Source organism: Oryctolagus cuniculus, chromosome 1 (genome assembly GCF_051225735.1).
Source record: "Oryctolagus cuniculus isolate XC-2025 breed Fujian yellow rabbit chromosome 1, ASM5122573v1, whole genome shotgun sequence".
NCBI lineage: Eukaryota > Metazoa > Chordata > Mammalia > Lagomorpha > Leporidae > Oryctolagus > Oryctolagus cuniculus.
In genome coordinates this window covers 162,497,387-162,521,329 of record NC_142867.1, presented here as the reverse complement: position 1 = coordinate 162,521,329, position 23,943 = coordinate 162,497,387, and the positions used below count along the sequence as shown (strand labels likewise).

The 23,943-nt window shown below is 48.7% G+C and overlaps 1 protein-coding gene across 4 annotated transcripts in view; it reads right to left on the bottom strand.

Annotated features, from left to right (window-relative positions):
- Positions 1-2,004: 2,004 nt before the first annotated feature.
- The window catches only part of DOCK8 (dedicator of cytokinesis 8), a 253,132-nt gene continuing 231,193 nt past the window's right edge, over positions 2,005-23,943 (bottom strand). For all 4 annotated transcript variants that reach the window (XM_008256091.5, XM_008256100.5, XM_089337104.1 and 1 more), the window contains 5 exons: positions 21,679-21,915; positions 18,038-18,181; positions 16,753-16,859; positions 3,557-3,727; positions 2,005-3,106 (listed from right to left, as the gene is read on the bottom strand). In XM_008256091.5, the coding sequence (XP_008254313.4) occupies positions 3,046-3,106; positions 3,557-3,727; positions 16,753-16,859; positions 18,038-18,181; positions 21,679-21,915 (720 nt within the window). In that variant the 3' untranslated portion in view covers positions 2,005-3,045. The remainder of the gene's footprint in view (positions 3,107-3,556; positions 3,728-16,752; positions 16,860-18,037; positions 18,182-21,678; positions 21,916-23,943) is intronic.

Sequence of the window (23,943 nt, the reverse complement as noted above, 5' to 3'; positions counted from 1 at the left end):
AGTGAGATGAAACACACAAAGTTTTAATGTGTTCCATTTATGGGGATTTTAGAATATATTCAAAAATTCCTTAGTGCTCCTTATGTAAAATGGAGAGCCTAACTCCGCTCCTGGAAATGTGGGCTGAGCCTGGTGACTTGCACCTTAAACCACAATGTGGAGGACATTAGGGTGTAAGACTTTGGTGGCTAGGGCAAGGCCACTTTGGCCCTGCTTCTCTTGAATTGCTAACCCAGGGGGAAGTCAGCTGCCCTGATGTGAGCCCACCAAATATTCTGGAGAGGGGTCCACGTGGAGAGGAACAGAGGTCTCCCGTCTGTCACCAGCATCACCTTTCCAATGTGGATGGGCCACTTGGAGTGGGATGCTCCAGCCCCAGTTAAGCCTCCAGATGAGGCAGCTCAGGTCAACATCTCCACTGCAGCCTCATGCAAGACTCAAGTCAGACTGCTAGGCTCAGCCTCCCCTGAATTATTAATTCTTCATGCACAGAAACTGTCTATGGTGGTTTTAAGCTGATGAGGTTGAGGGCTCTCTGTTATGCCTCATTCGGTAACACTGATAGCCAAGATGGGAAAGACTGGGAAGCAGTGCCTGAGGTCCCCCAAAAATACACAGGAAATTCATGGTTGGACATACCCAGCACCACGGGAGTACAGTCCAACCCTTCGAGATTTGTTGTGTTGTTCAGCTTTTGAAAACGATACACAATCAAAAGCAGCTTTACATTTGAGATACAAGCATTTAAAAATGCATTCAAGGCAAGACCATGGCTTCCTGTCTTTGAAAACATACTTGCAGCCACCATTACCAGTGACAGCTCTAAAAGTCCATTTTTTTGGAAGATACCTATTGCCATGGAACACCTCTTAACAGAACTACAGAGCGTAGGAGATACCCGAACTACAGATCGGGTCTAAGGGATATTTTCATGTCTCACTTCCCTGATGTGATGGTGATGACTGCACCCTGGACATTTACCCAGGAATACCCCAGGGCTCTTAGAGTTACAAGCTGGCCCTGCATAATTTAACAGCCAACTCTTCCGTAGGAAGGCTGAAGAGAATAGGTGTTGGGTGTTGAAAATGATTGCCATGTCAGAGGAGGTGACCTCCTGGAGCCTCCGCTGTCCTGTTTTATGCTGTGGCTGTCTACCAGTGTGCAGGACCCTCCCCACTACACTGAGAGACTTTGGAGGGCAGGGACAAGGTGTTTTTTTTTTTTTTTAACCGCAGTCTCACCTGGTGTCTCCCATACAGACCATGCTGAATCCATATGGAATTAATATGTCATTGTGTACTTGTTTAAGAAAACAATTGGTGTTTAAGATTCTTTAGAAAGAATTCTGCCCCAAATGCCTAAAAAATTAAAAATTAGCACTTAAACTAACAAAGCAATGATTTTTAAAATAAAAGTCCTTTTGGCTTGCGCCGGGCTCAATAGGCTAATCCTCCGCCTGTGGCGCTGGCACACCGGGTTCTAGTCCCGGTCGGGGCCGGATTCTGTCCTGGTTACCCCTCTTCCAGGCCAGCTCTCTGCTGTGGCCAGGGAGTGCAGTGGAGGATGGCCCAAGTGCTTGGGCCCTGCACCCGCATGGGAGACCAGGAGAAGCACCTGGCTCCTGGCTTTGGATCAGCACGGAGCACTGGCCGCAGCAGCCATTGGAGGGTGAACCAATGGTAAAGGAAGACCTTTCTCTCTGTCTCTGTCTCTCACTGTCCACTCTGCCTGTCCAAAAAAAAAAAAAAAAAAAAAAAAAAAGTCCTTTTTCAGAATATAAATTTGTACCCAGCTGATAGTATAAAAAAGTTTGGGAATATCTTATCTGAATTCTTTTTTGTGATCACCAAGATTAAACAGTGACTAAGAGTTGCCACCCTAGATGGTACTGTTGACCAAGGCCAGGATTAGCCAGTCTTTCTTCCTGGAAGTGCTTTGTAAAAGTTGGACTTCTCAAAACACAACACACACACACACGTGCACACACACACAAACAAAAAACAGTTACAAAAAGAAACATTTTATTTGTAGTTCTTATTACATGTTTAGTATTAGGGTCATTAGTCATATTAAAATATATAATTTAATTCTCAATAACTTTGTTCATCTTTCTCCTTAGGTACATCCTCAAAATAAGCCAAAACTCAGTAAGTGTTGCAGCTGAAGGATGTGCTGGGTGGGAGCACAGTGCTCTGAAATGGAAGCAGAGATACCGTCCTTTAACAAAAACAAGCTTGGGCCCGGAGAGCAGAACAGGGAAGGAGGATGAGCGTCAGCAAGCAAGCGGAGCTCTGCATTACTGCTTCCACCGACGTGAAGGCGGCGTACAAGGCTTGGGGCTGACTTTCCCGAGTACCGTGTATCTCCTAAATCAGTGCTTTGAGTGTGTGCCTCAAATAAATGCATTTTAAATTAACATAACAGGAACAATACAGCAAAAAGAACTGTACAACAATTAGTCCACCATTACCCGATGGAGAATACATTCACAAACCATCTATTCCTGAATTTCCAGTCACCGTGATTTTCAAATTTTGAGTAAGGCTCCCCCTCACAGACTCATGGAGATGTTCTACCCCCTTACACGCTCACCCTGCCATCCCATAAAGGGTGAGTGAGGGTCACTCTGAACAGGATGGTGGACAACTCTTCCATTTTTTTCCTCAGGCAATTTGAGTTTATCCTGCAAATTCCAGTACAGGCCAGAGGAAGTCACTGCATGAGCAGAAGTTAATTTTGCTTGTTTTGTACAATATGCTGAATAAAAACACCCTACACTTTAATAAATACAGGGTCACCCCTGGTTACCCATCCTCCACCCCATCCCGCCCCAACCCCCTGTAATGTTCCCAGTCTGGTCACAGTTCACTTGGGAGTGATTCCATGGTCCCTTGGGTCCCAGAGCTTTCAGGGCACAGGCTGGTCAGGGAGTGTACATTCAGTCCTGGGTGGCAAATGTCTTTTTTTTTTTTTTTTTTTTAAGTACCAACAAGTCCTTTTCAGGTGTCTCAAGGTCTCAGTCTCCACGAGTGAAGATGGCTTTTCTTAGCTGCCCTGTGACAACTGGGTCTCACATTTCCTGAAACTTGATCTGTGGAAAGAGTCCCTGAAATTAAGAAAAGAGAGAGAATGAGTGTGTGTGTGTGTGTGTGTGTCAGAGAGAGACCACACATAAAAAGACCAATGAACCTTTGCAGGTGGATCACCACCCAGAAAAGGTGAATCCAGGCAACTCAGTGGATTGCTTAACCAAGTTACCCAGGGGAGGGTCTGGGAGCCCTTGACACTGAGCCAAGGCCAACAAATCAAAAAAACCAGCTCAGACTATGGTGCAGCCCCAGGATGACCACTGGCATAAGGCCAATGCCAAAGGCTTCTAAGAGGTCAAGGGGAAGTTCCCAGGAGGATGAAAGCCGAAGGGATCACACCCGGTGGCCATGACACCCGGTCCCGCTCCAGCCATCATCGGAGGTGCCCCAGCTCCCCAAGGCAGCAGAGCAGGCCCCGATCCGTCGGGCCTCGCACACTGTGGAAGCTTCCTCTCCCCTGCTCTTACCTCTTTTGACTTTCAACTTGGAAAATCGGCTTGTAGAGCTCTGGGATTTTCCGCTCGATCATGGGCCTGAGGCTCTCTCTCAGCTTGTTGTAGTTCTTCTTGAGTTCCTGCTGATACTCCCTCTGGTCTGCCGTAATGAGACGCTTGTTCTTCTCCACGGCCTCACCACATCTGAGGGGAAAACGTCAGGGTGGTGAAGAAAAGGCGGCTTCATTTCAAACAAGTTTGGAGGGCTTAGACTTGATACCCTTTGACACTTCTTGAGCATCTCCAACAGTGTTTGCAACTTGGTAGCATGTAGGGACCACCTGCGGGGCTTTTCCAATGCAGGCCCCACCTGGGCCTCTATGAGTCAGGATCTCTGTAGGAGCATCCAGAAGTGTCTATGTTTGAAAAGCTGCCCCCTCCAGGGCAGTATACTAATGCCTAAGGAGCCAGAATGCAGACCCTCATTCTTGCAATGTGCCAGGCCTTGTGCAAGCAGTTTCACGTGCATGGACCATTTTCCCCAATGACCTAGAAAGCTGGGATGTATCTCCATTCATCCCTGATGTTCAGAAATCCTAGGACCCTTCCCAAGATAACACCACACCTCCAAGATTCAAACTCATCACTGCAAGCTATGGTTTGCATGTTCAGGATCTCCCAAAGTCCCCTGTGCTACAGGCTTGGTGCTACCCTTAGGAAGTAAGGCCGAGTGAGAGGTCCTTAGCTCACTGGAGACATGCCTCAGGAGAAAGTTCTGATGTTCCACTTGCATTTTACTGTAAGACTTATTCACTTATTTGAAAGGCAGAGAGGGAGGGAGGAGGGGGAGGGAGAGAGGGAGAGAGAGAATCTCTTCTGATGGCTCATTCCACAAGTGCCCAATAGTCAAGGCTGGGCCAGTCCAAAGCCAGGAGACAGGAAACCCATCTGGGTCTACAATGTGAGAGAAAGGGGGGCTGGTGCTGTGGTGTAGCAGGTAAAGCTGCCAACTGCAGTGCTGGCATCCCATATGGGTCCTGGCTGCTCAAATTGTGATCCAGCTCTCTTCTATGGCCTTGGGAGAGCAGTGGAGGATGACCCAGGTGCTTAGGCTCCTGCACTCGTGTCAGGGACCTAGAGGAAGCTCCTGGTTCCTGGCTTCAGATCAGCCCAGCTCCAGCTGTTGAGGCCATTTGGGGAGTAAACCAGAGGATGGAAGACCTCTCTCTCTCTCTGCCTCTGGCTCTCTGTAATTCTACCTTTCAAATAAATAAATAAATCTTTTAAAAAAAATTGTAAAACAATGTGATTGAAAGGGATCCGATTACTCGGACCATCACCTGCTGCTTTCCTAGGTACAATAGCAGGATGTTGGGTTGGAAGCAGAGCAGCCAGGACTCAAACTGGCACTTGGATATGAGATGCCAGCATTGCAAGAAGTGATTTAACCTGCTGAGCTACAATGCCAGCCCCTCTTACCTGACCTACTGTGTTCTCCCAGGAATATTGTTATAAAAGCCAAGAGGGCTAGCCCCACCCACTCTCCCTCTGCTTGCTGGCTCTGCATGTGATCCTTCCTCCATACGTGCCATGGACAATGGGCCTTCGAGAGAGTCCATATCATTCCATTTAGATTTCCAGCCTCCAAACCTGTGAGCTCAGCAAACTTCCAAGGTAAGTAGCCCATGTCAGGTATTTTGTTGCAGTAACAAAATATCTGACCAGCACATTGCAGAATGGTACCTGCTGTGCTTGTACAAACTCACTGTGATGTGTGGCAACAGGGCAGATGCTGCAGATGCTACTCGGCCCCCTCCTGCCACATACATACGGAAGTGCTGGGAAAACATGGCCAAAAGAGAAAGGGAAACCCCAGGTGTCAGAAAGGAAGAGAAAATCAAAGCCAGCGTGCTAGCAGGAGCCGGTGCCATGGCAGCTGCCACTAGGACCAGCCACTAGGAACTGAAGACTGCAAACAAATCTCCCAGTGGTTGGGTGCAAGAGGGTTCAAACCCCAAACAGGATCAGTGAGTGATCCAGTCTTGGCAATGGCCAAGGGGGACTCCGGATATGCCATCTGCACATAGTTCAGTCTTGAGAGGATACCCTATCTATGAAAAAGGGGTTAAAAACATGCTGTAAGCTCTTCAGAAAGGTGGAATGGAAATTTTCTATACGCACAGGGAAAGAAAGTCACCTTGAGAAATGGAAATTCTTGAGTTTGCACCACATGTGAATATCAGTTACACATTTATGTTCCTCCATTGTATACTCTCCAAGGTAAGACATTCACTTAAAATCTGATCCAAGGTTACTGAAATACCTGGGGCTAAGACACCACCGTACAGCTGGACTAGAGGAGCACTTTCTCAGCGGGGGCACACGGACCACCCACAGCAAGAGTGACTCCCACCAAGATGAGCTCACAGTGAAATATTACACAATGAAAAAGGCCATACCAGGAAACAGGCACCAAGAGGGAGAACTGACAGCTGTAAAGAGCAGAAGAATGAGTTCGGTAAGAATTGGAGATACAGGGGCTGGCACTGTGGGATAGCAGGTAAAACTACTGCCTGCAGTGTCAGCATCCCATATGGGTGCCGGTTTGAGACCCAGCTGCTCTACTTCCAATCCAGCTCTCTGCTGTGGCCTGGGAAAGCAGTACAAGATGGCCCAAGTCCTTGGGCTCCTACACCCATGTGGGAGACCTGGAAGAAGCTCCTGGCTCCTGGCTTTGGATTGGCGAAGCTCTGGCCATTGCCGCCATTTGGAAAGTGAACCAGCAAATGGAAGACCTCCCTCCCTCCCTCCCTCTCTCTCTCTCTCACTCTCTTTCTCTCTCTGCCTCTGCCTCTCTGTAGCTCTGACTTTGAAATAAATAAATCTTCAAAAAAATAAAAAAAAAGAATTGGAGATACAGAAAAGTTAAATAGAGAGGCAATAAGAGGCTAAACTCTATGATTAGAGGAAAACAAGGGCCAGCGCACGCACTCAGCCTAGTGGCTAAGATGCCCATGTTCCAAATTGGAGTGCCTGGGGCTGGTCCCCTGCTCTGGCTCCTGGCTCCAGCTCTCTGCCCATGCAGATCCTGAGAGGCAGCGGACAGCTGGATTCTTGACTCACACCAACAAGACCTGCATTGCGTTCCTGGTGCCTGGCTTTGCCCTGGGCCCTGGCTGGGGAATAGGAGAGCTTTCTCTCTTTCTGTGTGTTTCTCTGCCTCTCAAATGACGGGAGAGTACATTAAAGAAAAGCAGCAAACAGAACTTCCAAAAAGAAAAAGGCAGTCTCTAATATAAAGAGGAAAATCTCAATGAGCAGGTTAAATAAGAGACTACACACAATGAAATACATAACAGATCTGAGGAAATCACCCCGCAGAGAAAAACAAATCTAAAAAAAAATGCTGAAGAGACACGGAGATGTAAGTGGAGAGGCCCAGCCCGCATCTACCAAGACCACTGTAGGGACGGAAGATGAGGAAGGGGCAGAGCTGGAAGTGAACACAACCCTCTGACAAACACGAACAGACCTGAACCCAGCCCCCAACATGGCATAACCACACAGCACCAAGACAGAAACTCCTGAATATACCCAGTGGCCTTGTGATTTGTGGATCATTTAAATGCATTATTTTCTTTTTTCTCTTTCCTTCCTTCCTTCCTTCCTTCCTTCCTTCCTTCCTTCCTTCCTTCTTACTTACTTACTTATTTGACAGGCAGAGTTAGACAGTGAGAGAGAGACAGAGAGAAAGGTCTTCCTTCCATTGGTTCACCACCCCCAAATGGCCACTATGGCCAGCGCTGCGCTGATCTGAAGCCAGGAGCCAGGTGCTTCTCCTACTCTCCCATGTGGATGTAGGGCCCAAGCACTTGGGCCATCCTCCACTGCCTTCCTGGGCCACAGCAGAGAGCTGGCCTGGAAGAGGACCAACTGGGACTAGAACCTGGTGCCCATATGGGATGCTGGTGGAGGATTAGCCAAGTACGGCGTCTGTCTCTCCAGCTGCCCTCTGGAAAATCTGCTTACCCTGAAGCTGCCAGGCAGGAGAGACCACACAGGGAGAGAGTCGGAGGGGGAGGAGACCCTTCTGCTGGAGACTTCTCAGCCCAGACCCGAGACACACTCATGCGAGTGACAAAGCCTCCGGGTGACTCAAGCCCCAGCCACTGCCCAAGTGCAGGGAGTGAGACTCCAAGGAAAGCCACCTCGCCCAGCCCAGCCAACTCCCAGAACTGGTGCTCAACAATTACATGTTGTTTAAAGCCACTGGATTACAAGGTAGTTTCTTACACAGCAATAGACAAACAGCATTTTACGAAGACAAATGTATTAGTAGCTTAGATAGAAACATACTCGATTTTATGGTAATCATATTGCTTCGCATTTCAACAACTTTTATAATTTATGAAATTCTTTTACATATATTTTCTGTATTTCCTTTTTTCTGCCATCTTGACTTTATTCTCTAGATTCCTTTATTAAAATGCCTTCTACTATGTCCATTTAAAATCATAAACAAGGGATGGCCACGTGCTGAAGGTGGCTCCTGGGCAATGAGTACAGGATCGGAGGGCCCCAGGGAGATAACTGTTCTGAACGGCGCTTTCTCTCCCATTTTCCTTAGGCACCCAGGCACCTGCGTGCGCTGCCCTCCCCAGGACGAGGACGCCCCCATGACTCTCACTCCCCCTGCCCCCTCCCCTTTGTTGAAAAGTCCCATTTCCTCACACCCTGTGTGCCTCCAGTTCCCCAGCAGTCAGAGCCCCCAGAAACCAGACTCAGGAAGCTGTGCCTGCCCTGGTGGCTGCTGTCTCTCGCTGAGAGTGACTTCTGTGTAAGGAGTTAGTGTATCTCACAGGGAGGTGGTCACGCATCCCCAGACCCTCCTGCCCTGGGATGCTCCTTCCACATCCTGCTCCACAGTCCCTCTCTGTGTCCCGGATACCCATTTTCTTTCTCTCTTGGTAATGGAGCTCCCGACAGTGTGCCCAAATGGAAAATTCCATCTTCTAGCCACCCTTGAAGGTAGGAATGGCTGATGAGCTAGGAGATGAAGTCACTGGGAAAAGTCTTTAAATGGACATGTCCTTTTATTCTTTCCTCACCTCTACTCCCAACACTAGTCTAGGCTGTGGTCATGATGGCTGGAGTCCCAGCAGTCATACTGTGATCATGAGAGTGGGTGTACTATAATCAGGATGGCAGAGCCAAAGAAAGGGAAGAGCTAGGGTCTCCGATGACTTTGTGATGCCCTCAGTCTATGGTGACTACCTCTGTGATAAAAAACGTTTCTTATTTAAGCTACTTTGGCTTCTATTCTCTGTTGCTAGCAACTTAATACAGTGCCTAGAGCAAGCAGGACAGCGCAGCACAGTAGTTAAGAGGACTGACTGAACAAGATGGCCCAAGTCCTTGGGCCCCTGTACCCACGTGGGAGACCCGGAAGAAGCACCTGGCTCCTGGCTTCGGATCGATGCAGCTATGACCATTGCGGCCATCTGGGGAGTGAACCAGTGGATGGAAGACCTCTCTCTCTGTCTCTACCTCTCTCTGTAACTCTGTCTTTCCAATAAATAAATCTTAAAAAAAAAAAAGAGGACTGACTGAGCCAGAGTGTGTGACTGTGCGACTCTGACTCCTGCTTTGCTGCTTGCTGGCTCTGCAATATTCAGCAAGTCCCTCAGCCTCTCTCTGCCTTTGCGTCTTCACCTGGGACAGGAAGGCGATGACAGCCTGCTTCCTAAATTCATGCAAAACCTAATCAGTTTAAACACACAATGCACAGGACGGTGCTGGCACACAGATCAATCCAGACTGCTTACTGCTGTTACTGTTATTATCCGGCATGAGTTCAGTCTGGGTACAGTATGTATACAATATGACATGGCTGGACCTTAATGACGTCATTGTCCAGTTCTTTATTCCATAGTTGATGTAACTGAGAGGTAAACAGTGGAAGCGCCCAGGAGTCACAGCCCTGTGGGGACAACAGAGCCGGACACAAAGCCGGGATTCTCTGCTTCCAGGCCAGGGTCCCATCAGCCCCTCTGTGTCTGACGGTACAAGCTTTGTCAAGGCAGACATTCTCTCCTAAGGCAGGCTAAGTCTCTGTTTCTAACTGGGCAGTTTCATGTTCACCCCACTGCCTAGGTACACAGATCTACCACCTAACCCCAAGCTGTAGTTAATACTGGGATTCCCATTTTACATTTGGGGAGACTAAGGATGGGTAACTCTTCTGAGGCGACTCAGCCAGTGAAGGCAGACTGAGTATCTGAACCAGGCATTTTGGTTCAAGTGCCCATCTCTGAACCCCAATACCACATACCAAGGTATATCAGAAAGTTCATGGAGGAATGGGGTCTGGCCTGATGGTTAAGAGGCTGCCTGAAGGGCCAGTGTTGTGGCAGAGTGGGTTAAACCTCTGCCTCCAATGCTGCATTCTGTATGAGCGCTGGTTCAAGTCCCAGTTGCCACTTCCAATCCAGCTCTGCTAATGTGCCTGGGAAAGCAGGGGAAGATGGTGCAAGTACCTGGCTCCCTACCACCCATGTGGGAGACCCAGATGAAGCTCCTGGCTCCTGGCTTCAGCCTGACTCAGCCTCAGGTGGTTGTGGCCATTTAGAGAGTGAACAAAACAGCAAATGGAAGGCCTCTCTCTTCCTTTCTCTGTGATTCTGTCTTTCAAATAAAATAAGTCTTTAAAAAGAAAAAAAAGATGCTGCTTATAAAGCCTGCATCCCATATTAGAGTGCTTGGTTCACATCCTGGCTCTGCTCCTGACTCCAACTTCTGGTTAATGTGTATCTTGGGAGAGAGCGGGTGATGGTTCAAGTACTTGGGTCCATGCAATCCACATGGGAGACCCTGGCTGGGCTCCAGCTCCTGGCCTGCCCCCAGCTGTTGAGGGCCTTTAGGGGAGTGAACCAGCAGATAGAAGATCTCTCCCTCTCCCTCTCCCTCTCCCTTCCTCCCTCCCCTCTCTCTCCCTCTGCATTTCAAATAACAAATATATAAAAGCTTAAAGAGACAAAAGCAAACTAGAAGAAAGTCCATGGAAAAATGAAATTAAAAGAAATGTTTATTTCGGTGCAAACATTTTTTAAAACCAGACATGGTTTCTTCATAATATGTACTTTCCAATGAACACTTTGCAGAGTCCTGTGTGCATGGATTTCAATTTTTTTTTCTGCACCTAAAGCAGCTTATCTCAACTCCATTTTCCATGAGCTTTTTGAAGCACCCTCATGTGCTGCCTGGGAAAGACACCGCCGTTTCCAGCTAGAACGCAGGCACGTGCCCTTGCTCTCACCCTCGCACTCTCTTGGGTCCCAGGCTGCAGCATTCTGTTTTTCTCAGATTCCTCCTGCTAGCAGATCTCCTCTCAGGGCCCAGTGAAAAGACACAGCCCTGAGGGGAGCCTCGGGGAGAATCTGACAGGGAAGCGGAGGGAGTGGCTGCCACTGTCCTTCCTGGCTGGGGGAACAGGTCATCGAGCCCCTTTAAGGTAAAGAAGGGTTATCTGGCCTCTCCCCACAGCATAGCCCCCTGCACGGGGTGCATCTCGGTGGCTTTTTGTGGCTAACCCCCCTTCCATTCCTTCCTCTCAGTCCCCAGACATCAAGGACAGCCTGTCCCAGTGGAAAGCTGTCTCCACGCCCAGTTTAAATCCTGCCTCTGCCATTTGGCTCTCATTCTTCCTTCTGACATCTGCGGCCCACTATAATACAGGTGTCTGACACTGGGAGATCGACACAGGTCATTCACACGTCCCCACTCTCGGCCGCCTTCTGAGCCAAGTCTCATGGTGTTGAAAGCATGACAGACAAATGGGGAGTGAGCCAGCAGGTAAGAGCTCTCTTTCTCTGTGTCTCTCTTTCCTTGTTTTTCTGCCTCTCCAATAAATAAATAAGAATTACAAACAAAATACCACTGCCATTCAACACTTTCTTCCCAAGTCCCTGACCGCCTACACACAGCAGAACCCAGGGTACATGTGAAATGCCTTGCCCTAAAGGCGATTTGTCACTGGTGCCCTGTGTCCTGCTATCTTTAATATAAAACCTGTCTGGAATCACTTTGTCTTTTTTTCTTAAGAAGGAAAAAAAAAAAAACTTTAAAAGATTGCAGCACCTAAAATGGCCTGAGTGCTTTACAGAGTGGAGGAGGGAGAGAGAACACTGGATCTCTGTGTCTTGCCCTATTAACCCCACAAGGCACTTTTTCTTATTGCGGAAAAGGCAGAGGCAGATCAAGGTCTCAAGTGGCCAGGATGTGAAAAGTTGCAGGACTGGCTGGATGAGCCCAGCTTCAGCGGCTATGGCTGCCTCTGGTTCCGACACAGCTGCCCAGGAGGGAACTGCTGGCCCAGGACCTGGCAGGTGTAGGTTTCCACTGTGAGCTCTCTGCATTGCAAGACTCCCTTAGGGTCACGGGGGAAGCTGGGCTCTCTAATCTCAGCCCAAGTCTGCTGAGAAGCTAGAGCTTCCAAATGCACAACCCTGAGAGCCGCAAACACTTTCCACTCTTGAATCAGTTCTGTCAACTGACAGCAGGCTGGAGGCAAACGACACACCAGTGCAAACAACTTGGCAACACAGTGCTCCCTTCATTCAAACTTCCTGATTGCACCTGAACAGCAATTAAGCCATGGGGAAAAGGAAGGTTTCCACGTCTGCCACTTGGATGGAGGCTATGATTTACAAATGGTAACATTGGCCCATTTTAATTGTCCAGGTGGATGAGTTTTAATAACTGTGTACAGTTGGGGAGCCGTCACCACTGCACCCACTGCTTTAGATCTCTGTGAAATGAAGTGGAGGGAAAGCCAACTGCTGCTCACACACAGAGACGAGGCTCGGAGCAGCGCATGCATTGCCCTGCCTGTAGCCATGCCCCACGTGTGTTGGGACTTCATCTTTCCACCTGGGTATTGAGGTGCCATGCTGGGCACAAAGTCTCAGTAAGCCTTTGCTGACTAAGTGAATGAAGTGCCATCTACAGTTGCTTCCAAGCATAGAACTTGGAGCACATTTTCTCTCTCTCTTTCCCACTTTATTATTTGACAGAGATGGCTCCCATCTGCTGGTTCACTCCCCAAATGTCCACAATGGCTGGGCCAGGCCAATAATTTTAGCCATTACCTGCTGCCTCCTCAGGTGCATGCTAGCAGGAAGTGAAAGCAAAACCAGGACTTGAACCAGGCACCCTAAGGTGGGATGTGGGTATCCCAAGTGGCATCTTAACTGCTAAGCAAAACCATGCAGTGTCTTAACCATTAGGTCCCTCGCTTACCTTTTTGGTGGGAAGAAAGAGAAGGCAGAGGATGAGAATGATGCTAGACATGGCCTGAGAAAGGCAGTCCAGGGGAAGGTGGGCAAAGAAATGTGGACAGAAAACCATCAGGAAACCTCTACAGCTTTCGGTCCAAGCTGGCAGCACCAAGAGCAGCACCCGGGAGCTGGTTAGCAATGCAGTCTCAGGGCGCTGAAACTAGTGTTATAGGCTAAGCCTCTACCTGCAGCGCCAGCATCCCATATGGGTACCAGTTCGTGTCCCAGCAGTTCCACTTCCAATCTAGCTCTCTTCTTATGGCCTGGGAAAGCAGTGAAAGATGATGGCCCAAGTGCTCGGGCCTCTGCACCCATGTACGAGACCCAGAAGAAACTCCTGGCTTCTGGCTTTGGATCAGCTCAGCTCCTGGCTTCGGATTGGTGCAGCTCTAGCTGTTGCAGCCATCTGGGGAGTGAACCAGCAGATGGAAGACCTCTCTCTCTGTCTCTCTCCTGCTCTGTAACTCTGCCTCGCAAATAAATTAATTAATTAAAAAAAAAGAAAACAAATGCAGTCTCAAGCCCCACTCCTGACCTGCTGAATCTGAATCTGCATCCTGAGAAGCCTGGGTGAGGTGGGAGCACAGGGCAGAGCGGGGAGCACTCGTCGTCTTGTGGCATTCCGAGAACACTGCAGTAGCCCAAGGTAGCACGGCAGCCTTGTTCCCCGCGAGAAGGGTCGGAGGACATTTTAAATGGTGATTTTGATTTTGAAAACCCAGGCTTTCTACAGGCAAGTTGAGGAGAAAGAGAGAATTGTCTTGGAAAGCCTAGCTTATGACTGGCCCTAGAAAAGCCATTTCCTTCTGTATCTCTTGCCTGGGTCTCCTTTAACTCAGCCCTGGCTCCCTTCCTAGGAATGTTTCCCGGGGCTGGGAGCTAATTAGGGATGATGCATGTTCAGCAGAGATTTGATGAGGACATTTTAACCAGGTGGAGCCACAGAGGATCACACCCATGAGATACTGGGTTCCAAGATCAGTAACCAGTAGAGGAAAGTAGGATGAACTACTAAAAAAAATAATTCTTGGAGCTAGCTTTGTGGCACAGCAGGTTAAACCACCACTTGCAATGCAGGCATTCCATACTGGAGCACTGGTTTGAGTCCTGGTTGCTCAGCTTCCAATCCAGCTCCCTGCCAATGAACCTGGGAAAGCAGCAGCAGCTGACCTGAATGTCTGGGCTCCTGTCACCCACCTTGAGAGATTCGGATGGAATTGCAGGCTCCTGGCTTTGACCTGGCCCAGCCCTGACTGCTGTGGCTATCAGGAGTGAAGCAGCAGATGGAAGACCCCTCTCTCTCTCTGTTACTCTGCCTTTCAAATAAATAAATCTTTTAAAAATTCAACTTTTGTTTTAATAGGCTTCCAAACTCCATTCACTAACAGCACCGTCTTTCCAGCCCTTCTTGTCCTGGCTTGCTGGCGAGATCACGCTGCTTTGGCAGGACCCAGTGGTGCCCAGGTGCATCCTGGGCATTCCTGACTCAGAGTCTGGCGCTCTTGTTGGTCCGTTCACCAGAAATGGCTCTCTTTCCCTACCACGCTTTCTTCCATCCGCCTATTGGAGGTGAGGGCTAAGTGGTGTTAACACAAAGCTTCCCCTAGGCACTCCAGCCTGGAACTCCTGATCCCTGTGTTCTGATCACTACAGTCCTACACTACCCAGAGTCCTCAGCGCATGCTGCATGGTGCCACCAGGTATCCATGCGGAGAGAGGGCCTGTCATCAAGGGCACAGGAACACCCAGCCAACATCCTGAGACATTTCTCTGGTACTCTCACGGAGGTCCCTGGGGCTGGACTCCTGCCAACTCTGGAGGTCTTCAACCACAATTAATTAAAAATGAAAACTAAATGGATCTAAAATATCTCTCACAGAGTTTTCTAGCCTTGTTATACAAACAGTACTAGGTGTTGAGGAAGGTCTGTTTTGTAAAGTTGGATTTGCTGTCAAATACAGAAAGCAACTCAAATGCTGAAACATTATTAAATGCAACCCTTCAGGATATGCATGTGTGGGGGAGGCCTTCATAAGGTTCATGAAAAACATGCCTTATCTTTGAATTTCATTTTTCCTGGTTCTTTTTGATGTACTCTTATTGTCGCTCCCCCTCTTCGTGGAGGAACGACACTGAACCCTGCCTAGGCTTCATATCCGAGTCACGGCACCATTATGTCGCTCCCCCTCTTCGTGGAGGAACGACACAGGACCCTGTGCTGTTCTTTTGTCTGCTCGGCCCTCCCCGGGTTTGCTGCTGGTTCTTCCCGGGTTGGCTACCGTCCCTTCCACCTCCGTGGAAGGGCGGTTCCCCCTGCCACTTTCCCCACTTCCGCGGGGGAGCGGCACACCGCCGGCCGGCTCTCTCGGGGGCTGCTCAGGTGTTCCTTCAGATAGATGTTCCTGGTGCATGTTGTCTCTCTCCTCCTTTATAGTCCTCTTCCGCCAATCCCAACTCTGCTACCCACACGCCGAGTACGCTGCTCTCCTCCAATCAGGAGCAGGTCCTACAGTTTATTGGTTGAACTGGAGGCAGCTGTGTAGAAGCTGTTTCCTCCTCTCCCAGCGCCATATTGTGGGAGAGCAGATGCATAGAATAAGTCTTAATTCGAGTAACAGTCTAGTCTGAGCTGCTCCCCACACTTACGAGTGTGCACACGCGCACACACACACACACACAGAGCTACACACAAACATCCTGTACCAAGCAGTGTGCTTCACTGCAGGACCAATGAGTCTCCTTGCTGCAGAGCAAGAGGCTGGGGCTCTCACAAGAGCCTGTAAGGAGCTATCTCCAACCCTGCTGAGCTCACTAGCATCCCAGCGAGTTTTCACTGAATTAGGCAAATTCTAACAAATATTTTAAAAGAGATTTATTTGAAAGGCAGAGAGAGAGAGAGAGAGAGAGAGAGATCGATCTTCCATCCATTATTTTATTACCCAAATGTTCACAACAGGTAGTGCTGGGCCAGGCTGAAGCCAAGAGCTAGGAACTCCATCTGGGTCTCCCAGGTAGGAGGCAGGGACACAGGTAGTTGATTCAGCATCCCCTGCCTTCCCAGGTGCACTAGCAGGATGGGTGGCCAGGACCTGAATCAGACACCCAGCCACTGGATGTGGGCATCCTAACTTAACTGGCTGCATCACAACACCCACCCTGGCAAATTCTAACTTTCCCAAGGCCTGCCTCCTTTCCAGGCTGAGCTGTCTGCTCCAGGAGCCAGGTCTACCGCAGAATTCAGGAGCAGAGAGGAGCCCTGTCACATACAGAGAACTGTCCAGATGATACCTTGAAAAAGCCCAGTTTTAGAATCTTGCTTCTGTCTCTCAATTTGAGGCAACGTCTGTTTAAGTTTCTAAAAGTAAGTTATTGTTATGATTTGGGAAATGACAAAGGTGACCAATATCAAGAACTTATGAAACTCCAATGCATCAGCACACTGAAGGAAGTGTGGGCTAGTTACGTGGGCTTGAACTCGGCTCTGCTACTACTGTGTGATCTGAGTAAAATCACCCCCCTTGTCTGAATGTGCACTTCCACTTTGGTAACAGAAGGATGAGGATGCTACCCGCTGTGCGACATGATTACGAGGCACATGTGAGACGGACGCTACACCACTTTACGGTTTAGGTGCTAGGGACTTAGGAGTAGCACAGGCAGTGTTGCCCTGTTGCAGGGGTTCTCAAACTTTAGCAGTGTCAGAATCACCCGGAAGGCTGATTACAATGCAGATCGCTGGGCTCCTCCGAAGGATAGCTAATTCAGTGGATCTGGGTGGTGCCTGAGATCTTCTCTTTCTAGAAAGTTCCCAGGTGATTCTGAGGCTGCTGGTCTGCACACCACACTTTGAGAACCACTGCTTTTTTGAAATTCCCAACCATTTTTCCTCCTTACCGCATTATGAATTCCTTAAAGCATAACCTCAACTTGTTGTGATGTCGATAGAGTTTTGGGTCAGCTGGAATTTCGGCCAAGAACACTTGGGCTACTTCCAAAGGTCCCTGATGGAAGAAGCAAAAAACAGTACTGATATTGGAAAGAAAATTAAATTACTTGGAAGAAAATGTTGTGGAGTAGCTGCTTCTTAGTTTGAATAGTCAATTTTGTATTTGGCTTGACCAAACCAAAAAGTCAAGTCTGGAGTTCTAGAACACTCGCAAGCACAAGTGTATTCTCTCAAATACAGTCACTAACAGTTTTTCCTTCACACATCAAGGTAATATGTCTATATCACAGGTATAGGCTTTGGGGACTGCCTTGATCCCAGCCATTCATATTCAGTTACAGTCCTAGCGGTCAGCACCCTTTATGTAACTGCTGGCCTGAGGCCAAGACGGCCATCGTACACCTGCAGCCCTCGGTGGTGGGCTTCTACATCTTCCATTTCCATCCAAGGATTGGCACCAACAAAAACACGGCTTGCTAACTTTCTCTGGTCTCAGACATACAACAGTCATTTTCCCCTCTCTGCTATTTTGCTTCCCGATGCTCAGTGGACTCAGAATTTTTGTGGCGGAATCCAGTTGTGCTGGGTGAGGACAGAGTCACAATGCTCATTGATGTTTTGAGTGTGGAAGTAAGGACGAGAGTGGCTCTAGAACTGAAATGAAGGAGGCCCCCAGGCAGAGGATCCGAGGCTAATACTGCCCTCCATCTCGGACTGGTTTAATTCCAGGCTGTTCTTGGGAGTTAGAATTCTAATAGGCCTGAGAATCCAATCCAGGTTGAAGTGGCCCAGGGAGTCTGGTCCTAGGTCATTTCTGATTGGCAGGGCTCTTGCATGCGGGGTTCACATGGTGACTGGGCCATTAGCTGGGCCCTTCCCCCTCTCTTAGATTAGTCTCAAGCCCTCCGACGATTTTCCTGAAGCTGAGCAGGACTAAGCACTGTGCCACAGTTACCCCAGATCTGGGTCACAGAGCCAGATGCGGTCCCAAGTGGAGAGGCCTTTGAGAAAATGGTACTCCTTCAACCCAGTGCACTTCTCTCTAGGATCTCTTCTCTCCCTTTCTGCTCCAGGAAGGAGAGTCCTGCCCCAGCCTTCTCTCAGGTGCTCAGGCTCAGCTCAGGGACACCGGTGTGTGGGTCAAACTCTGTCTTGACCCCAGAGGAGGAGCTCACAGACGTGGTAACCACAGTACCGAGAATCCGAGGGGCTGCCAGCAGCTGGCTTGCTCACCTGGTTCACAGTCGCGCCCACGGAGCCTTGCAGTACCATCTGTAGCATCTTTGCATCGGGGGGCTCCTGGTTAGTGGCAACTGCCAGCTGTAGGGTCTTCTTCTTCATATCTTCAATGGCCACTTCAATTGGGGTCAGCACAAACTGAACATGAAAAAGACATAAATGTAGGGATGTCATGGTGTGGGCTCCTAAGCCATGGACAGATCTGGAGCCAGGACAGCAGGGCACCTGTCTTTGAAGTAGCAGCTAAGGGAAGATCAGCAGTGCAATTTAAAATAATACGATCAGGCCAAGAAGAAGGAAAGGCCTAACATTTCTTGTGCACTTAGCATATTCTAGAAACTTTGCATGCATTTAGCATTTACTCCATTAAACAGCCTTAATAAATACTCTTTGCATTTAATAGTCAAAGGAGGATTTGTAAGGTGAGATGAGTTCCACAGAGTGACAAAGGCAATAAGCAGGGAGGTTATGATTGAATCATAAATATGTCTGCAATCAAAATCCATACTCTTTTTGCACTGTTAGGTGCTTTTTCTCTGTTACTAAATGGGATCTTTGACTTACACTGTGAAAGCACAGCACTCAAGATGTTCCCCCCATCAAGCTTGCCACCAAGTTTCCGGCATCCTCTGTGCCTTCTCCAACTCACTCCGAAGGTGAATTCCTAGTGACTGGGATGCTCATAAAGGCCATCTGGTTGCCCAGTTCTGCCGTTTAGGGTAGGGTCCCTGCCGAGTGTTTCGGGTAGAACTGTGTCCCCTTCCAATTTGTATGTTGAAGGCCTAACCTCCAGTCCTCACAGTGAGATGTTATTTGGAGACAGGTTTTCACTGAGGTGATCAAGTGAAATTGATCTCACCAGGGTGGACCCTAATTCAACACAAGCCCTGACCTTGGGAGAAGACGATATGAAGACACAGGGAGATGTCCATGTGCAAACCATGAGCGGGGTGCGGGGGTGGGCGGCAGGTCTGGGACAGCCCTTCCCTCTTAACTCTCAGGAGGAACCAATCCTGTCTGTACCTTGGTCTTAGAGGTCTAGGCTCAAGAACCGTGACTCAGCACCGTTCCGTGGTTGAAGGTAATCAAGTTGTGGTACTCTATTAGGCAGCCACGCGAACCAACAACACACTGAGGTCCTCAGGGAACTACAGGTGACCAAGACAAGCTGCGAGAAGACTTCCGGGGAGCACGGATTTATTTCTGTGCTCTGCCTGGAGTGGCTTAGTGTTGCAGTCGGAAAGACAGCAGATGCCTTTGAAAGCAACGTCCTCGGGACCGAGTCGGCACTTTCAGGCTTGCTAGGCCCTCTGAAGTCCTCTCTCGGTGCAGCTGCCTCCCTGAATGCTGGCTGGCAGGTTGTCTTCCAGCCAGCTCAGTTACTCCTGACCCTGCCCAGTGAAGGGTGTGCTCACCACGAGGCTGTTCGCCAACTTGGTTCTGCCTGCTACACTTGTTATTTTAATGATCTAATCTAATTAAATGATGTGCAACTGATGAACTATGGGTGTGGAAAGAAAGTTGTTTCTATGAAAACCAAGCTGAATGCTTGGCAAGATACTATGAAAGTGAGTTGTTATAAAAGTTCCTGTCATTAGGTGTGAACGAGACAGCTGTAAAAGGCTGGGGTGGAGGGGAATAATAAAAACCCAGAAGCTTTCTGTCCTCATGTGGCTTACAGGGATCCTAAGCTCTCCTGCTCTACAGAGAGCAAAACTGAAATCATGGGTAGTGCACTCTGAGTGTGGTTTATACAACCAAGACAATGCGCAATTGTGATAATCATAATAATCATAATCCCATAATCACAGAGAAACCTGTGGCTCTGTACACAAAGGATGACACGTAAATGTACTTGGGTGTATTTTAAAGGAAAATTAAATGAGTATGGCACATGTAATTCTTTTTTTTTTTCTTGGCACATGTAATTCTGAACAATGTTTTGATTTGAGAGACTTTCCTGATCAGTCCTATTAAGATGGGTTATAATCTCCTACTGTATATAAAGGTCTTTCTTGCCAATCCAGCAGTAAAAACACTGAAGGCAAGTAGCTCAGGAGGAAGCTGGGACTGGAGGTCAGCCAACTTGTGGGATCCCTGTCCACGGCACGCTGTGGCTTAGCAGGACTGGTCTTACCTCTAGGAACACAACCATGCTTGAATCACTTATGAACTTTTTTTTTTTTTTTTTTTTTTTTTTTTGACAGGCAGAGTGGACAGTGAGAGAGAGAGACAGAGAGAAAGGTCTTCCTTTGCTGCCAATGGCTGCCGTGGCTGGCGCACTGCGGCCAGCGCACCGCGGCCAGCGCACCACACTGATCCGATGACAGGAGCCAGGTGCTTCTCCTGGTCTCCCATGGGGTGCAGGGCCCAAGCACCTGGGCCATCCTCCACTGCACTCCCTGGCCACAGCAGAGAGCTGGCCTGGAAGAGGGGCAACCGGGACAGAATCTGGCGCCCCGACCGGGACTAGAACCCGGTGTGCTGGCGCTGCAAGGCGGAGGATTAGCCTAGTGAGCCGTGGCGCCGGCCCCACTTATGAACTTTCTAATACAGCTATCCCTTAGCATCTGTGGGGACCCTCCATAGATACAAACATGTGAATGCTCCATACCCTTATATAAAATGGCATGGTATTTGCATATAACCTATGTACTTACTCCTATATACTTCAATCATCTCTAAATTATTTATAATATCTAATGCAATATAAAGAAATACTTGTGATACTGTATTGTTTAGGGAATAAAGACAAGGTAAAATGTCTATACATGTTCAGTACAGATGCAAATTTTTATGATATTTATTTATGTATTTATTTGAAAGACAGAGTGACAGAGAGGAGGAGAGACAGAGAGATAGCTTCTATCTGCTGGTTCACTTTCCACACGGCTGCAATAGCCAGTGTTGTTGAGCCAGGGCAAAGCCAGGCAGAAGCAACTCCATTCTGATCTCCCATGTGGGAGGCAGGAATCCAGTACTTGAGCAATTACCTGCTGTCCCCCGGGTATGTGAGCAGGAAGCTGGATAGGAAATGGAGATGGGACTCAATCCTAGGCACTCTAACATGGGATGGAGGCATCCCAAGCAGTTGTTTAACCTGTGAGGCCATATTGCCTGAGCCCAAATTAGTAAAAAAAAAAAAAAAAAAAAAGTGTTACCAGCAGGTGTTGGGCATAGTGGTTAAGTCCCTGCTTGGGATACGTGCATCCCATATCAGAGACCTGATCCAGCCTCCTGCTGTGGTGCACCCTGGGAGGCAGTGGATGACGATGACGCCTCAAGCAGCTGGGTCCCTAACATCCATGTGGGAGACCTGCACTGAATTCCAGGTTCCTGACAATGGCCCCAGCCCAGCCCTGGCTGTCGTGGGCATCTGAAGAATGAACCAGCAGATAGGAGGCTTCTGAATGCTTGGGTGTCCACCTCTGAAATAATTAAGTAAATAAATAAGTACAGAAAATTAAAGAAAAAAGTGCTCTACAATATGACATGTAGCTGCCTGCCTGGGATCCTCTGGCCCACTGAGAGCAAGGCATAGCCACCATCATAATAATAATTCATGTGTTTTGTCTGCCACCAGGAGAGCTCAGGGCTGTGTCACCCTCTGGGTCACACTCTGGGGGCGCTGTTACCTCCTCCTTGTGGGCCACGCGGATGCGGGTCTTGACGTAGGGGAAGGCATGCGTGGTGGTCAGCACTGTGTTCCTCCTGTACTGCTCATGCAGCTCTCCCCGGGGACGGCCCTCCAGGGTGAAGGGGGTGGTGAACATGAACCGCCGCAGGTTGAAGTTCTTCTCAAAGTGGGTGACCCTGTCTTTCATCTCATACTCATCGAAGTAGGGCTCCACAAAGGTGATCTGTATGTAGGCCTGACGGGGAGGCAAAGCAGGGAGAGGATGAGCTTACCTGGAATTTCAGCAGCACTGGACGTATTTATTTGAAAGTCATAGTTACAGAGAGGGAGAGGCAGAGAGAGCGACAGATCTTCCATTCATTGGTCCTCTACCCAAGTGGACACAATATCCAAGGCTGAGCTAGGCTGAAGCCAGAAGTCAGGAGCTTCACCTGCGTCTCCCACTTGGGTGACAAGGGTCCAAGCACCTGGGCCATCCTCTACTGCTTTCCCAGGCCACCAGCAGGCAGCTGCATCAGAACTGGAGCAGACAGGACTCAAACAAGCGTCATATGGGATGCTGTGTTGCCATATGGGATGCCAGCATCGCAGCAGGCCGTCTTATCTGCAATGCCGCAATGCCGATCCCTATTCATTTTCATTTATTTGAAAGGCAGAGTAACAGAGACAGAGACAGACAGATATCTTTTATCTACTAGTAAAATCATCAAATGTCTACAACTGCTAGGGCAGTGCCAGGCTGAAGCTAAGAGCCCAGAATTAAACCCAACTCTCTTATGTGGGTCACAGGGACCTAAATACTTGAGCCATCACCTCTGGTGTGCAGCAGAGAAGCTAGAAACAGAAGTGGAGCCAGGGGGCTGGCGCTGTGGCGTAAAGCCGCTGCCTGCAGCACTGGCATCCCATATTGGCACCAGTTCTAGTCCTGGCTGCTCCACTTCCGATCCAGCTCTCTGCTATGGCCTGGGAAAGCAGCAGAAGATGGTCCAAGTGCTTGGGCCCCTGCAACTGCAGGGGAGACCAGGAAGAAGCTTCTGGCTCCTGGCTCTGGATCAGCACAGCTCCGGTGGTTGCAGCCATCTGGGGAATGAACTAGCGGATGGAAGAGCCTCCCCCTCCGCCTTTGTCTCTCTGTAACTTTGCCTTTCAAATAAATAAATACATCTTAAAAAAAAAAAAAAAGTGGCACCAGTTACATCAATATGGGACATGGGTATCCCAAGAGGTATCTTATCTACTGCACCAAATACCTGCCCCTGAACTCCTAACTTCTAATTCCATTTTCATAAACTTTTTGAAGTCTTCTGGTACAGTTAAATTATACTGCCCATATAATCTGGCAATCCCACTCCACATGTGTACCCAAGAGAAACTTATGCTGACACAAAAAGCTGTCCACAAATGTCTAAAGAAACATTATTCAGAACAAAGACTGGAAAGAACCCACAAGTCCCTTAAGTAGGGAAAGGACAAACAACGACGTTCACTTTCACAAAGAATGCTGTGCAGCAATAATTCTGCCACACAGGGGAATCCCAAACAGATTACGACACATGAGAGACGCCAGACTCAAAAGGCTGTAGGATTATCTCCATTTACTGCAGGATTTGGTTTACATACATGCTGGAAAAGGCAAACCTACAGAGACAGGACACAGATCAGTGACTGCCACAGGGCAAAAGTAGAGATTGACTACACAGGAACATGGGCAAATATTTTGTGGGTGTTTCAACTGAAATATTTCTTTATTTTGCAAGGCAGAGAAACAGAGAGACAGAGACAGACAGACACACACACACACACACACACACACACGTCTTCTATTGGGTTATTCCCTAAAGTCCTGCAACAGCTGGTGCTGGGCCCAGCCAAAGCCAGGAGCCAGGAACTCAATCTCCCACCTGGACGGCCAGGACCCAGGCACTTGGGTCACCATCTGCTGCCTCCCAGGTCCATTAGCAATAGGCCAGAATTGGGGGCAGAGCAGGAAGCTGAACCCAGGCAGTACAATATTGGGTGTAGGCATCCCAAGCCATGTCTGCACCACCGTGCCAGACGCCTAGAGATACTATGGATGAGGGAAGTCTCCTGTATCCTGCTTGTGGTGATGCTTACACGTGTTACCAAACTGCACAGAAAGAAACAGTACAACTGTGAAGCTTACTGCACACGCCTCATCCACACACGCACATATTGTGAAGAAAGGCGCTCGTTAAGGAAAAAGGTCTCTTTAGAAAAAATGGCAAGGAGCAGTCACAGGGAC